Genomic DNA, 17,449 nt, shown 5'->3' with positions numbered 1-17,449 from the left:
GCTACTATTTATCAATATTTGCCTAATTAAAACAAGTGGGTTAGAGCAAACACAATGATATTTTTGTTAGAGACAATAAAATGGGTTGAGAGATATATTTTGTTGATGTGATTGAGGTAACAAAATGCATTGATATAATGATATAAATTTATTGATTTGATTTTTATGTAATAAATATGAGATTGAATGTTAAATTTAAAGATAAAAATGTGAGTCCCATTTTGAACCAACATGAAGGCATTGCATGTCCCACTCCTTCATATTGGGGCAATTAAAAAGATATCAACAAATGAATCTCGTTGGAGCAAAAAATATTTTAATGGCCCAAGCAAAAATCACTTTTTGCCTCTCATACCAAAGCAAATGGACACTATCGCAATTGCTCTTACGATAAGTTGGTATTAGAGCAATTGCAATGGTCACTATTTGTTAGGACAGCAAAAATCAATACAGGGTCTCATCTCTATTACATAAAAAGTGAAACCAAACACATCTCTCAATACAACAACATCAATAAAAAACAAATTCCTATACATTTTTCCTTCCCACCCAATATGAAGGCTAACAAATTCCCATGCCCTCCATGTTGTCCACAATAAAACTACATCCACATCAACAAAACACATCTCCCAATACAACCACATCAACAAAACACAAAACCCTATACATATTAGTATGGGCCGTTCGATTGACCATCGTTAGATTCGAGATAATCATGGTCACGTGCGGACCTTTTTTAAGTATTTTTTTGTTGATAATATAGTAATACTCGTACTAGTCGCATATTATATGACCAAATTCAATGTTGAGTTGTTGACCACTTTAATTTATTTGTCACACCAATATAATTAATATTTGATATATCACATATAATAACCTACCCCAGATTGGTCTCTGAATAAAGTTTTTCCTCCCTTTTGTTTTAAAAAAATAAAATAGTTTAAATTTTAAAATAGTTGAAATTTTTTTTTAACATATACAACCACATCATATAAATTTATCATTTTGATATTCAACAGGTCTGCGTATATATAAATTTCCTACTTGAACATAGTTTAAGCGAATCACTCTCTTACAAATAACTACGAACTTCACGCGATGGTGGATTAAAACTCTAATGAAGTATTTGGTTACTCACATAATTTTTTTTTATAAGTACAGCATAACGCAAAGTTTTGTTAGTGTATATTAGAGAAAAAGTCTATCGGTTGTACCATAGTTTGAGTCCTCAACTCCGTTGACGTGTAGCAAAAAAAAAACAACGATAATAATTAGTAATAAATTTATAATTTTTTTTTTTGAAATACTATCGAGAAATTTGTTTTTAATTGGAATTAAATATTGACAATAAATTTGTGTAAATTTTGGCTGTAAATGCATCAATGACAGTTATTAATTTACGACGGTTACTTAAGTTAAGAAATAAGCAAAAATGGGAGACACCATCTTTTTTTTTTTCTTTTTTTTTTCTTCTTCCTTCTCTCCTTTTAATGCTTTTATATTCACCTACCCCCGCTCTCCATGTAAGGTACATAAACATAACAATCATGTCCTATGAATAAATACATATATAGAGAAAGCATGATTTTTTTGAAATACCGTTCATAAATATGTTTCTCATTTGAATTGAACCTTTGACACATATATATCTAATACAACCGATTGTCAACCGAGCCACCTCTAATTGGTAGAGAAAGCATGATTAACCTGCCACAAAATTTAAATTTAAAATTGAATGAATTATTATTATTTTCTAACCATCTTGTAGCTTTAAAATTCAAAATTTTGAAGATTTATTTCCACAATGAGAGTTAAAGAAATATCGTAAAAAATTAAAATACAATTACTTGGAGTCCAAGGAAAAATGTCAACTTTGATAAAGATTGATTTTAGATGCTAATATTTCAAACACCATAATTTTATCCGAAATATATGCAAAGGTCAAAAATCAAAACTTTAAAAGGATACGTCGATGAGAAATAATCTACAGTGGAACTCTGATCACGCAATCATAGCCGTCTGATTCGAAACTGTGATCACGCGCGTGAGATGTTGTTTGATATGAGAACTCTTTTGGAAAAGAAAGATGGGATGGTCATGCATCATGGATGTGCATGAACCTATGCCCATGCCAGCTCATCACCAGATTTTCCATGAAATTTAATTTCCAAAAATGCCTTTATAACATTTTAGTATATATTAATACCCTATTTTTGACCGCATAGAGAAAAGTGAATGGCAGAGAAAGAACAGTCGTTATAGAAAAACTGTGGCAGTGAAAGAGACCGGGAGATCTTGGAGAGAAAAATATCACGGTAAAACTCGATTTCCTTTCTGGGTTTTGGGTTTTTTTCGATGACTGTTGTTTTTTAATAATATATTTTGTGAAGATTTATGTTTTGATGTTTATATGGAGATTTGCGTTTGTTGCTGTGGTAGGTAGGTCTTTTACTATGTCAAGTTTCATTGTCATGTTCTGTTGACTGAAGATTTAATCTTAGCCATAGATTTGTAATCGCTTTACCCTCTCTCTAGAACCTTTTTCAGGGTTTTAGTTCGCCGCATTAGATATCTATTGGTTTCTCACATCAAGTGTGCGTTTATTTTGTTGGTCTACTGAAGCAGGGAGCGAGAACCAGAGAGGCGTTTTGGGTTTGAGTTTTTAGGAGGTTGTCAAGCGGATTTATGTCGGCTGAGTTTGATTTGGGTTTGATTGTGGCTTTGTCGATCTGCTGGATTTACTCATCTTTGTGTTTCAATACAACTTTAACTGGTGGTTTCGCTCTCTGCTTCTGTTCTTTCTGTTTTATGTTACTCTGCTGCTTCCAGCAGAGTTTGATTCCGGCGAACGAGTCTGTTCCGATGCGTTTGAGACCAAAAAGGTTTGTGCGTCTGATTCAGTTTTTCAATATACGTAAACTCTGTTAATTTTTTCTTTGATTTTCGTCCAAATCTGATATGGGTTTTTGGGGTTTTTGATGCAGGACTTGTTCTGGAGCCGAGTGTTTTGGGGGATTTCACATAAAACGGTTAAATTCTCTTTTCATATTCTTAAGAGGGGCTCTAACCTGATACTACTCTGATAATCAGGGCTTCTCTACTGAGTATTCGTTTAGTTCTTCTGTTATTTTTCTCTGCGGGTTCTGAAATTTTTTTGAGGGAGAGTTTTGGTTGAGTTTCTTCCTCAAAGATGCCGGGTCCTATGATTCAATCTTCGGATAAGAACAAGTCCAAAATGGCCAGACCATGGTTGCCTGAAGACTGCAAAGTGAGAAAAATAAGAGTCTTCTGCAATGATCCTTATGCTACCGATTCATCCTCAAGTGAGGATGAAGCCATTATTACTGAAAAAAAGCCCAAATCAAAGCGATACATGAGTGAAATCAATCTTCCTCTAGTTATTGTGCCTGGATCCACCTGTTTTGAACCCGATGGTTCTAGCCAAGACAGTAACACCAAAATTTCACTTAAAAGGCAGAGGGCTTTGTCTAAAACCCCAAACTCTACCCCAACATCACAAGCATCAGCTAGAAGAGTTGGTATTAGGAGAAGAAAATGGGGCAAATGGGCTGCTGAGATTAGAGACCCATTCACTAAGGGTCGTAAATGGTTGGGTACTTTCAACACTCCTGAAGAGGCTGCAAGAGCCTATGATGCTAAGAAGCTTGAGTATGAGTCCATGAAGAAGGAGGCTGCTGCTGCTTCCACTGATAAGGGCATGAACATGTCCTCTTCTGTTGCTCCCTGTCAATCTTCCAATCACAACAGCTCCTCTGCTTCAGCAGAGGACTCTGAGAGTGCGTTATCTCATACGTCTCCGTCTTCGGTTCTCGAGCTGGACTCATCAGTCTCAAACTTGAATACTAAGCCCACAAAATGTGATGATTCCATCACAGAATGTTTTGATGCTAATAGTGTCATGGATCTTGAAATTCCTGCTGATTTTGGTTTTATTGATGAGCCATTACTGTCTACACCTATTGATCAAGACATGAGCTTTGGTCCAGAATTTGATCGCCTCTTTGTGGATGATTGGAGACTATTCGACAACTTTTGTAGCATGGAAGATCTCAGTATTTGCGGGATTGAAGATGAAGAAGCTAGTGAGCTTCCTGATTATGATTTTGATTTTTGCACCGAGGACATTGGTTTCCCTGATGATCGAGCAGCACCACTTGATATCAAGTGCCTATAAGTTTTTGAAGTCAGGAATTTTGAAGCAGAGTTATTAAGAGTTATGGTTTTAAGTCTAATCATAGTCGAAATGTGATACCAGAGACTCTTCTTGAGATGGAGTTTTTGTTAATTTTATTTGTTTTCAGAGAGTTCTGAGAGATGGAGGATGGTGCAATGTTTTGTTCAGGGGTGTAACCTTAATGGGTTTTTCTTGTGCTGTTCGGAGCCGTCCACAGGGTTACTTCGGTCTCTTTTCACAGTTTTGAGAGGGTTTGGTTTTGACCATCCTCGCATCTCTCTTTTTATTAAATATTCGTTATCTTATGAAATGAATATTATTTATCTGTGGTGGTTTAATTAAAATCTTTATGGATGGAGGCCCATGAAGTTATGATCTTCTCAATCTTTATGGGGCCTGGTTCCAGTTGTGCACACTCACACTTTATCTTGCTCAGTATTTATTGAAGGCTGTCACAAAATAGGGTGGATGGGACCTGCTGTAATAAAAATTACAGCAGGTCCTGATGTAATACCCTTTATCGGTAGTAAAAAATTTTATTTTTATTTTTAAAAATTATAAATATATAGTATTTTTCATAACGAATCCAACGGTATATTTTTTGTTTAAAACAAAAATCAAATTCATCGTGATCAAAAACATCAAATATTTTGAGTTTATATCCGAAGGTCTAGAATTGTCATGTCTTTTTCATGTTGAATTTGATTTTTGTTTCTAACAAAAAATATATCGTTCTGTTCGTTGCGATGAACACTATATATTTATAATTTTTAAAAATAAAAATAAAAATTTTTAATGTTCAAAACAGGTATTATCATAGGACCTGCTCTAATAAAGTTAGAGCAGATCCCGGGCTTCACACAAAATAGCTGGGTTTTGTCTCGGGGATCAATTTTGTGTCGGAGTTAAACGATATTGTCCATGAAGTTGAGAATCAATCAATGCCTGTCTTAAAGTCAAAGGTAGATGGGGCAATTCTGTTCCATTTAAAAGTCTAGTAAGATTTGTCATGACATGACTCGGAACCTAAATCTTGACTTGAATCCCATAGCGTTTGTAGAGTACCAAACGACAAAATTTATAAGAAAAGTCCAAATATTTTGAACAAGATAAATCCATGATGATACGATGTATTTAGAGTGAATTTGTAAACTCAAAATTGATAATATTGTAGACGTTTGTGAGCTGAAATTTCTGATATGCCATTTTAAGTCTATACTTGATGTGGCCAAAGATGCGCATTTGTCCCCAGTCGGCCGCCTAAGCAGTGTTTGCGTAGACCATTAGTCATTTTAGCTTAAATAAATCGGACTCTCGAGGCTGACTTTGTTTTTATAGGTTGGATGTCTCTGTCGAATAGTTTAGCAGCCAAAACTAGTCATTTTCCATCACTTAATCTAGGATGATTATGTAATTGCATTTTTCTTTGAATATTCAAATTTGGCTCCACTAAAACTGATAATGAAACTCGGACAAAAAACGTTGGGATGTGTAGGACTTATGTAAAAGGAAATTGATTTCGATTGTTTTTTATTATTTTGGGGTTCACTTGGAGAATAAAAATTGGGGGATGTTACAGAAATCCCTTCTCTTGGAAACTTTTGATGCAGTCATCAAACATCTGTTCTAGTGTCTTGAATTGATGAAACCCTAACTCAGTAATCTTCCTGGTGTCCAGGCTATGTGGATTGTTATCTCCTATCTTGGAACCACACCTGCAATGAAAAAAATACATTATCATATGTACATTATATGTGAATGGAACTGATCATCCTTCAAGATTATATATAGTAGTTTCACTTACTTGTCTTCATATGGGTAGGATGGATATTTGGCCTTGAGCATCTCAAGAATCTCCGACCAGTGAGCCACTGAGCTAGAACATATAATCCTTCCTGATGCTTTACTCTCCTCCATTGCTATAATGTGAGCAGAAATTGCATCCTCTATGTGTACAAATCCAACCCTTGTGTTTGGATATTCCCCTAACACACCTGATCAAAATTGTGCAATTTTACTAGATGAGATACGGAGTACTTGACGCAGGTGGAAACTACGAACAAGGCTAAACCAACGTTTAATCAAGAAAAGAATAGAAGTCCACAAGCTATAGAGAAAACACTCAAGTTTTTTGGTATATTTCTTCAAAAATAAAAGATAATAAACCCTGGGGCCGGATGTAGTGAAAGAGACAAAAATACGTAAAAATGTCACTAAAATATTGAAAGACCCATTTGAGGACCTAAACAGTGAAATTTGTCAAAAATATGGTGGAGCTAGTGGCATAGCGACTAGTTTTGACAATCACATCGAAACAAATCTCCCAGTCAAATTTCGCGCAATTGTGACAACGTGGTTTTGCGATCATACTAGTTGGTTTCTTTGTAATTAATTTGCCACTAGTTCTACATCAGCACTTTTGCGAAATTTGATAAGGCAAACCTTTGATGATGGACAGTATGAGAAGAATTGTACTAGTTGGTTGTGGTGCAAGCAATGGACCAACCACAAAAGATGGGTTAACCACCACTAAATCAATCCCTTTTTCCTCTGCTATTTTCCATGCCTCTCTTTCCCCTGCTGTCTTTGCATATGCATACCACAGCTGCAACCACACCCACATATTATTACCAATCAAATACATTATACATCATACATACATATATGTAATTAACAACTAGAAAGATAAACAAAGTGTTTCTTTTTACATTGTTGCGTTTGCAGTAGTCAAGATCACTCCAATGGGACTCATTAAGAGGACAAAGTTTCCGGACATCCTCCCGGTATCTAATCGAAGAGCAGGAAGACGTGAGCACAACCCGTTTCACGCCTTTTGATTTCGCGCAAGAGTTCAACACATTTATCGTGCCATTAATACAAGGATCAATCAAGTTTTCCTGCACAAAATGTGGAATTAGCCAGTCTGTAAATCAACATCATGACAAAGACTAATTGCGTGGGAAGAAACTGTGCCTTGACATTATTGTCATGGGGAACAAGGACCGGCGAGGCAGTGTGGAAGACCCCGTCAACGCCATTGACAGCCTCATCGAAGCTTCCTTCGATTAGCAAATCAGCTTTCATAATCTTTAATCTCTCTTTCGCTCCGTCGAACTCCCACAGGAAGCTGACCTTTCCCATATCGTCTAAGATTAATGGTAGAATATCAATATTTAGTTTCAACTGATCATCTGGCAAGTAATTAAGAAGCCTGAAGTACCTGGATCTCTGACTGTGGCACGCACAATGTGTCCATTTTCAAGCAAGGACTTTACCAGGTAAGCTGCAATGAACCCTGTTCCCCCTGTTACACAGTATTCTGGCATTTTTGTTCCCTCTCTTTCTTCAATTCAACTAATGTTCATTGCTTCTGCGTGTATATATACACTGCTTGTTGTCAATATTGTTGAACTATATCAAGGGCAACGAAAGTTGCGTGATCATCTGTTCTATGTTTAAACCTTCATTTTAACAGTGGGTGGAGAATTAGCATGTTAGCAGATGATTCATTCGGTCTGTGCATGCCACCACTTTTGTATGCTTGATTGAGACCCGGTGTGGAAAGATAGTGCAGGTGGTGTCTCGATCCAGTGTAGAAAGATAATGCAGTGGTATTCGCACACTTTGAACTGAGCAATAACTCATCTCGCAAATTTCGATAATGAAAATATCCATTAGATTTGAACTCACGATCTCCAGCTTGTGCTAACAGTTAGAGCGGTTAAGTTCATCATCTGAACCATCAATCCGTTGTTGAGGATATCCTTCATGGTACAAGCACAATAACTAGTATATTTGGCAACGTATAAATTTGAAAAAAAAAAAAGTTTAACCAAACACGAACTCGCCACATTTCAGATTTGAATGAGGCTAGAAATTTTAATTGGGCTAGAGTATAGTGGGCTTGCTCGACTTTTCTTTTAGACTGTGCGGTGGCCCAATATAATGAAGTGGAGTCCAATGACGTAACAAATGTTTTGGTGGCCAATTGGAGCCACTTTAATTCACCGCCAAGCCCCTCAATCCATTATAATTCGTTTGTGTTTTAACTTCTTGTGTGGGAGGCTCAATATTACGAAGCTGAGCCCAATGAACGCTCTCACCTGGGCTTGGAACTACAATAGTTTAGTAGATGTGGGCCCAATAGAACCGGCCCACATTTGCCTGAAGTTTTGGCCTTTTGGTGACATCTTGTGAATTATGAACAAGTCACGAAATTAGGGCCAGCAGTTTCCAGTCGGATAACATCACATAAGCAACCACAATCGTAAAATTTTACTGGACCAATAAAAATATATGAGATTTTTTGTTTTGTTGATGTGGTTGTATTGGAATACGTGTTTTGCTGATGTAATTGTATTGAGGTTTTGTGTTTTTGTGTAGTTTTGTTGTGGACAACGTGGAGGCATGAAATATTATTGGCCTCCATATTGGGTGGGAAGGGATGATGTATAGGAATTTGTGTTTTGTTGATGTGATTGTATTGGGAAACATTTTGACTTGACTTTTTATGTAATAGATGTGAGACCCAATATTGATTTTTATTGGGCCATTAAAATAACCCATTGCATTTACTCTTACTAAATATTTACATATCCGGACCTTAAATCGGATTGAATTTCGGACATGGAACCCACGAATTTCATGTGCATCATTGCGCACATGATCGATTTCATGTGCATCATATGAAACCTATGAATTCACTTGGATCCTATACGTCCAACTCAGCAACTTGAATATCAACTACTTAGATCTGTTTCATTTTCGAAATTATAATAAAGAGTGTTTTTCTTGTTGGTTTTAACTGTTTAGTTAGTGGTCTTCGTCAATAACAGTCACGGACAAAAAGTTTCATTTATTGGCGATGTTAGAAGTTGGAAACTTCGAGAGGCTAGTTATCATGACTTCTTTTATTGTATCCATTTGCAGGTTGGGGGGCTGCAGTAGTTTAACTACAGCTGGCCTCACCGTAGGTTAATTATGGGCCTAATGAATATTGTTGGTTTTGGACCAATGGACCCTTTGACCCAAAAAAAGGAATTCATTCGGTTAGGAGATTCGATTTACTATATGTAGTATTTCACTTCTTACTTTGGGCGCGATGTGAAATTTAGAACACTGAATTCTTAAACCCCTTGATAACTCATCCAACATCAAAAAATTTGACACTGTAAAATTTTGTGATTCCGCCCACTCGAGTTGGTTGCTACAATGCATCCTCGCATGTGCATATATTTGCGTAAAGGAAACAGACAAACGGATACGGTTTAGGGTTTCCTTATCATCTCATAACTAAAAAAGTTGAACCATTGACCTCACTTACCTACCTATATAAAGCTGACACGTGGAACATACGAGTAAGGGTGTAAATAATCACTAGCTACGTGTATCCATCCAACAGTTTTAATACTTGAAAAACACAATAATATAATACAAAAGCCCATGTACTAATAATGGTACGAGATGACCGAAACCTCCAATGTGGATCTTCCCACATAAATACATCAATTACTCTTTTGTAGTCTACACATGATATATTGATTTTCCATCACACAAGGATACAAATATATGGTTACTACAATTTTTAATCATCAAAAGATTTTAGATTTTCCATTTTGGTCATTGAATGTTCAAATGTGTCAACATTGTCACTAAAAATTGTAATATGTTTCAATATCATCATTATTACAGTGTTTAATTGTTTCAATATCATCACCAAAAGTGACTAGAATGAAACATATTACTATTTTTTGTGATCATGTTGAAACATTTGAACATTCAGTGATCAAAATGGAAAATTTAAAATCTTTCAATGGTCAAAAGTTACATTAACCCGATATATATACGCCCCAATGATATGTGGTGGTGGCCATGCCACCCAATATTGTATTAAAAAATTTATAAGAAAATATTCAGTGGTCTGAAAGGCAAGTATAATAATTTCCAATTACTACAAGTTTGGGAAACAACTTAGTGGTGAATCTCTTTGGGGTTGTATCCTGTATACTTGAAATTTTTTAAATTTGATTTGTATTATAAACAATACTCTTGTAGTCATACCTGGGCTTTAATAAAACTTACCCTACTATTATCAGATGGAAAATTTTGATGTAGTACTAGTGGCACTATATTTACAATAAAACCGCTATCACGTTGTTAGAGTTGTATGAAATTCGATTGGGTGACTTAGATCCATCGTTTAAGGTCTTAAATATGTCGTTTTATGTTTCAGGGTGTTACAGTAATTTTATGTTTTTTATACATTTTTTTAGGTTTATAACTAGCCTTAATGGTCATTCACTTCTAATTTTAAGAAATATATTGAAAAACCCTGAGAACTCCTCTCAAATCTGATGGATTCCAGTTTTATTTGTCTTGATTAAACGTTGATTTAATCTCCTTTGTTATTTCCGCCTATTCTCTAAAATGCAATATACCTAACTTGCATTTCAAAATCATGAATTGAGAAAAAAGAAGAAGAAGAAGTTGGAGAGTATAGTAACCCTACAATCTTTAATGCGTTTGTTTAGTTTGGTGATCAGTAATCATTAATTACAAGGTCTTTGAATTATGACATCTAACCATATAACGTACACAACATTTCTTCGAATTAATTGAAATTCTATTACTGGAAGTTAAACATTATAAAAAACGTTACACACAAAATTCACAACGTGTCTATTGAACATAACTAATTTCCAACCATCCCAACTGTCCAAAACAGTGGCAACACAATGATATTGTTCACACTTCAAAATCAAATAGTTATGCATCTTAATTTTGATTTAAAGATATGGTTTAGCTTGAGATATATCATCAATGCATTTTTCATCCTGACACCCATTTGCTATTTATATATTGTTTGAACATTGAACTTGACAATTATCCCAAAAAATGACCTAATTCATTCTATAATTGACAAAGTTAGTCATAATTACATATTTTCTTGCATAATACTTATAATTAACCCTTCAAAATTATATTTTGCATGTTTTTTTTTTCCCTCTTACAAAGTATGTTAAACTACTACTTTTCCACCCCTAAATTTTAAACGAAAATGATAAAGATCCCACGAGTTGTTCTCCTAGCTGCTGAGTTGAACTTACAAGATTCAAACGAATTCATGAATTTCACATGTCTCATATAATGTACAAGAAATTCTGTGCGTTTATGAACCTAGCTAGTTAGACGATTTCTCCACCCTAATTCAATGTTCTAAATCCCCCACTTTACGGTTGGGTCATTGATAGATTTTCCGAATTTCTTGAAATGTCAAATTGTACTAAAAGCGACTTCTATTGATTATTATCACAATCGTTTGCACACATTTAGGCTACCTTGTGTGAACGCAGGACTACTTATTAAAGAAGTCAATAGAGCAAATCCAGTCAATCCGATCACGCTATTTACGGTTCGGGACCAACAGATGATTAGCCAATAATCCCAGATTTATTACATATCTCATGAAATTCCTCTCATAATTAGTACCATTTGCCAGTACTGTTTTAAATACCAGTATTAGAATCATACGGACTAGGCGATTGGTACGCGTTATAGTCTGTTCAACTTGCTGATTGGTACACATAATAAATATATATATATATATAGAGGAATTCTCTTATCAGGTCTTAAAGTGAGTTTTTAAAAATGAGGTCTTAACTTTTATAATTCACTTTTAAGGTCCAAAATATTTTTCAAAAACCTAAAAAAAATATATTTGTGTTTTAACCGGTTTTACGAACCTAACGATATATTTTTTATTCAAAACAAAAATCAAATGCAACCTGAAATGTGTATGAAATATCTTTCACGATTATCATGCACTTTTCATGTTGAATTTGATTTTTATTTTGAACAAAAAAATATCGTTGGGTTCGTAAGACCAATCAAAATGCAAATATATTTTTTTCAAATTTTTTAAAAATGTTTTGATCCCTAAAAATTAGGATTTCATTTTAGGAACCCACTTTGGGACGTGTGTATATATATATATATATATATATATATATATATATATATATAATATTGACTTCAATTGATATTTTGTTTATTATTTCCTATATTATCCACAAAAGTTTTGTAATCACATCTCTTAACTCTCATTAACTCTAACGGAGCATTTGGTTGGTGTTTTGAAGGGCAACGAGGACGAGATGAGGGGAGATTAATATATTATATTGTTTGGTTGAGTTTTGAAAGGTGAAATCCCAAACTCATTTCACCCTCTATTATCCTTTGTGGAGAATAGCCAAGTTCACCAAAATTATGAAAATGACTATTCTCCACAAGGGAGAATGAGTTTTGATATGTAATGACTCTTTTACATTTGTTATAAAGAAAAAACAAAGGTAATATGAAAATTATGCTATTAATATTCTCACATTCAAAGTCACTCTTTATTTTATACCAAACATGACCATGCTCACCCCATACTCACCTCACACTCACATTGCACTAATCTCTTCCTTATGGGATAAGTATTGACATAACCCCTGAACTTTCGTGAATGGATTAATTTAGCCCCTAAACTTTCAAAATTGTAGTCCGTTACAATTTTGGTCTATTTAGCTGATGTGACAGCAAGTCTGAAACTCATGTGTCGTATAAATAACGGAAAACACATGCCACATCAGCAAAAATTGACGAAAAATGGACTCATGGGCTAACAGGCTACATTATTATAAGTTGAGGGGCTGAATTAACTCTAAATGAAATTCAAGAGCCAAAATGATCATTTCATTAACGTACATGGGCCATTTGAAAACTTCTCCCCTTCTTTATCTCATGTTCATCTCACACAATTTTAAACCAAATGTCCCATAACTTCTATCCAAGTAAGAGTGAGTAGGGGTAGTCTCCCTCCTATAACTCCCCTCACTTAACTCTCCCTAGTTTAATTCTATTCGACTCTTCATTTTTCAATCTAGGCATATCTTTAGATTGGATCCGATTTAATTTGTAAAACACTGCCATTTACCAAAACTGAAGAATAAGCCTAATCAATTAAAGTCAACTGGTCAAAAATATGTAAATAATTATTATTATAAATAAAAAGTTTTGGTGGAATTTAGCTACAACTGGAATGGAAATATATATACACATATATATATAGTTAGGGAAATTAATACAAGTTAAGTGAGCGTTGAGTGAGAGGGATTGTATCATTTAATCCTCTCATCTGCCACCTTCATTGCTCCCGGTCCCGTTAGCCTTTAAATCTCCATCCTCCACACCCTCCTTTCGTATAGCTAATACTACTACTCCATCTCCTCTCTCTCTCTCTCTCTCTCTCTCTCTCTCTCTCTCTGTGTATCCTTCCCAACTCCAAAATGCCTCCAATCTTGCCTGATTTCTCCCACTCTGTTAAGCTCAAGTACGTTAAACTCGGCTATCAATACCTTGTCAACCACATTCTGTACCTACTCTTGGTTCCAGTTATGGTCGGTGTTTTAATCGAGGTTCTTCGTATGGGACCGGGCGAAATCTTGAGTCTCTGGAGATCACTTCAATTTGGCTTGGTGCAAATCCTCTGTTCCTTTTTCTTGATCATTTTCGTTGCCACCGTTTACTTCATGTCTAAGCCTAGAACGATCTATTTGGTGGATTACGCCTGCTACAAGCCGCCGGTCACCTGCCGGGTACCATTCTCCACCTTCATGGAACACTCGAGGCTTATTTTGAAGGATAAACCCAAGAGTGTTGAGTTTCAAATGAGGATTCTTGAAAGGTCTGGGTTAGGTGAAGAGACTTGTTTGCCACCTGCGATTCATTACATTCCTCCAACGCCGACTATGGAGTCTGCGAGAGGTGAAGCAGAGCTTGTTATTTTCTCCGCCATGGACAATCTGTTCCAGAAGACGGGTCTTAAGCCTAAGGACATTGACATTCTGATCGTGAATTGTAGTTTATTTTCTCCGACACCGTCTCTATCGGCCATGGTGATTAATAAATATAAGCTGCGAAGCAACGTTAAAAGCTTCAATCTTTCCGGCATGGGATGCAGTGCCGGTTTGATTTCGATCGATTTAGCTCGTGATCTTCTGCAAGTTCACCCAAATTCAAACGCCGTCATTGTGAGTACGGAGATTATCACGCCCAATTACTACCAAGGGAACGAACGCGCCATGCTCCTCCCTAACTGTTTGTTCCGGATGGGTGGAGCCGCGATCCTCTTATCGAACCGCCGCTCCGAGAGGCGGCGAGCCAAGTACCGGCTCGTCCACGTGGTTCGAACCCACAAAGGTGCGGATGACAAGGCATACCGTTGCGTGTTCGAAGAAGAAGACAGAGAGGGCAAAGTCGGTATCTCCCTTTCTAAAGATCTAATGGCCATAGCCGGCGAGGCTTTGAAATCAAACATCACAACAATCGGTCCCCTAGTCCTGCCCGCATCGGAACAACTCCTCTTTCTCGCGACTCTGATTGGTCGGAAAATCTTTAATCCAAAATGGAAGCCGTACATTCCAGACTTCAAACAAGCATTCGAACACTTCTGTATCCACGCCGGAGGGCGTGCGGTGATCGACGAGCTACAGAAGAATCTGCAGTTATCAGCGGAACACGTGGAGGCATCGAGGATGACACTGCACCGATTTGGCAATACGTCGTCGTCTTCGCTGTGGTATGAGATGGGGTATATAGAAGCAAAAGGGAGAATGAGGAAGGGAGATAGGGTATGGCAGATTGCATTTGGGAGTGGTTTCAAGTGTAACAGTGCAGTATGGAAGTGCAATAAAAGTATTAAAACACCGACAGATGGGCCTTGGGCCGACTGCATTGACAGGTATCCAGTCCATATTCCTGAGGTTGTGAAGCTCTAGGGTTTGGAGTCCTGAATCATCAAAAATTCTCTGGGTTTACATTTACTTCTGTCCCTGTATGCTTGGATTTCCTCTTCTTTCTCATTTCCTATTGTAAGTAGATACTTACTGTGTTACTGTATTTCTTTTATTTGTAACTAAAGGGTTAAATGAAATCCTTATGAATTTGCATAGTTGAGGGAGAAAAATTTACTCTCTTTTGTGACCTGTAAGTCAAATAACATGTCCCCAGATTAATGAAAGGTGATATTGAAATGAAAAAGGAATGTATCACAAGAATGATTTTTATAGTTTAGCATTACTTGTTATTGGTGGGTTGTCAGGAAATGATCTGATTCTACGAAACCAGTTGCCGTCATGTTGTTGATCAGGTTTGTCTTAGAGCACTTGCATCAGTATCTCTGTAAACTACTTACATAAGTAACTAAAATAGATAACAAAAATGACATTGGTTAAAATGAAGTAGGTCTCCAAAAGCATCTATAAAAATAGTTAAAATAAATACTTGCAAAAGTGATTTATTTAACTTTCATTACTCATTCTCAAAAACTCTCAAGCATAGTGAAGAGTATAATTAAAATTAGCGTTGTTCAAAAAAATCATCAAAATCGAAATCAACTGTAACCGCATCGATTGATCGGTATTTTTAAAAAAATTATACATCTCTCTACTAAAAATCGAACAAAAAAAAGAAGAAGACAAAAACCGATCGATTCTGTTAGAGTTTATTGAAACTATGTCGTTTCACTTACTGCCTCATACGCTGTCGTTTACAGCTCTCCTGAACGACATCGAGTTTATCTCGTTTTGTAATCGTGACTTGGCAATTCACATGTATTATTTTATTTATTATTTCAAACCTTGATGACCGTTAGTCATCTGGCTTACTTTTGTATCTCTATACTCTGTTATTGAAAACTAAGGCTCTGTTTGGTTACAGTTTTCAAAACTGTTTTTTGTTTTTGAAAATTCAAATAGGATTGAAAATTCGTTTGAGTGGATGTTTTTAGAAATTATTCAGTAAAACTGAAAATCATTTTTGGTTTTCAAAAATCAAAACTAGTATTTGATATTTTCTAAAATTCTTTCCACTTTCCTCTTTTCTCTTTTTCTTTCTCCATGCAGAATCCTCTACCAAATGAATTTTGTTTTCATCATTATTTCTTAAAATTGTTTTCAAAATCTAAACTTAAAATAAGTTTTTGAAAACAAAAAAACAAAAACATTTCCAAAGACACCCTAAGCTTTTCATGAATACGATTCACGTTTCTCTCTTCCCCTCTCTACTCTATTATTCTTCTTCCTCTGTTCACTGATCTCTATCTACTTTTCATGAATATTTCAGATTCGTCGATTAAATTTATGTCAAAAATCGATTGAAACCGACTGTGAACACCCTTGATTAAAACGGCTTATATCCATATAATAGCCAAACGTCTTCAACTCAGCAACTGTAATTGCATTGATTAAGTAGATCGAACTTTATGTTTCATGACTGCTGGTAAAAGCTAAAAACTCCTTTATATAGCAATTAATATAGATCGCTAACTTTTGCACTTAGTAGCTATAATGGGCACTAAAACTTACGCTAATCAATTTGTAGCCATCATGTTATGAATTATGAAAGCAAAATCCAACTTTTAACTAATCACATGCACCATCATCAACAATCTACCTAGCTATCAACTTAAATTGCTTCATAAAAGTCCACCTTGTGACAGCTTGTGTAACATGTACATATACCTACGCACAATTAGTGCATGACCAATCAAAATCAAAGGGGTTCCAAACACAACAATATGATAGAGAATGCTTAAATATATTTCATATAAAAAAGAAGATAGAAGAAGAATTATTAATTAGTGGGAAAAGACTGTTGAGGAAGGAGGGTATAAAGGTAACTTCAGCTTTCGATGGATAGTTCGCTATCATGGGCCAGCTCAGTAAGAAGTCAACCACGCACGAGCATTTACGTGTCCGGTCCCACCAAGGTTAGGGAGAGTCAAAGGTCTTCGGAAAATTTTGTCTTTTCTCGCCAAGGTAAGAAGGCTATATTCATATTGAATTTGTCTTTCTTCTTTTTCTTTACTGTTTTGATTGCTCTGTCTTTTATCCCTCTATTATCTGTTGTCATCGAAGGACCTGTTTTAAAACAAGAATTCATTCAAAGTAATCAGAGAACTTTTGAATTAGGGATTTCTCTCCTCAATGACAGAGTAAGATTACTACACAGTACACATGTATCATGTATGTATTTGCCAAACCCCACCTTCGCTGTATAGTGTTGTTTTCTTTGGGGATTTCTCGTCCAAACTATAGTTCAATATATCTGAATGTTATAAAACTTTGTTGATTCTTTGTATGTGCGTACATACAACTATTGAGATTTGTTGTGAATGCTTAAGAGTGGAAGACCAAAGCTCTCATGCAGAAA

At 35.7% G+C, this 17,449-nt stretch overlaps 3 protein-coding genes across 4 annotated transcripts; 2 read left to right on the top strand and 1 right to left on the bottom strand.

The window, feature by feature from the left end:
• Positions 1-2,450: 2,450 nt before the first annotated feature.
• On the top strand, positions 2,451-4,545 carry LOC120016181 (ethylene-responsive transcription factor ERF118-like). Its single transcript, XM_038868829.1, has 2 exons — positions 2,451-2,882; positions 2,985-4,545. Exon 2 carries the CDS (start codon positions 3,191-3,193, stop codon positions 4,193-4,195), a length of 1,005 nt encoding a protein of 334 aa, XP_038724757.1. The 5' UTR covers positions 2,451-2,882; positions 2,985-3,190; the 3' UTR covers positions 4,196-4,545.
• Positions 4,546-5,768: 1,223 nt separating this feature from the next.
• Positions 5,769-7,521, bottom strand: LOC120016185 (tetraketide alpha-pyrone reductase 2-like). Of its 2 annotated transcripts, none has more exons than XM_038868840.1 (6): positions 7,416-7,521; positions 7,169-7,341; positions 6,904-7,092; positions 6,638-6,800; positions 6,000-6,189; positions 5,769-5,910 (listed from the first exon to the last, which is right to left on the bottom strand). In XM_038868840.1, exons 1-6 carry the CDS (start codon positions 7,519-7,521, stop codon positions 5,769-5,771), a joined length of 963 nt encoding a protein of 320 aa, XP_038724768.1. The 2 variants fall into 2 exon arrangements, with proteins under 2 accessions (XP_038724768.1, XP_038724777.1); XM_038868849.1 differs by having other exon boundaries at positions 7,175-7,341.
• A 5,924-nt stretch (positions 7,522-13,445) lies between these two features.
• LOC120016173 (3-ketoacyl-CoA synthase 6) lies at positions 13,446-15,277 on the top strand. Its single transcript, XM_038868819.1, has one exon. It carries the CDS (start codon positions 13,525-13,527, stop codon positions 15,013-15,015), a length of 1,491 nt encoding a protein of 496 aa, XP_038724747.1. The 5' UTR covers positions 13,446-13,524; the 3' UTR covers positions 15,016-15,277.
• Positions 15,278-17,449: the final 2,172 nt, after the last annotated feature.

Source organism: Tripterygium wilfordii, chromosome 2 (assembly GCF_013401445.1).
Source record: "Tripterygium wilfordii isolate XIE 37 chromosome 2, ASM1340144v1, whole genome shotgun sequence".
Classification (NCBI taxonomy): Eukaryota; Viridiplantae; Streptophyta; class Magnoliopsida; order Celastrales; family Celastraceae; genus Tripterygium; species Tripterygium wilfordii.
Note: the sequence above shows the minus strand (reverse complement) of the source record. Positions and strands in the feature narration are given on the sequence as shown.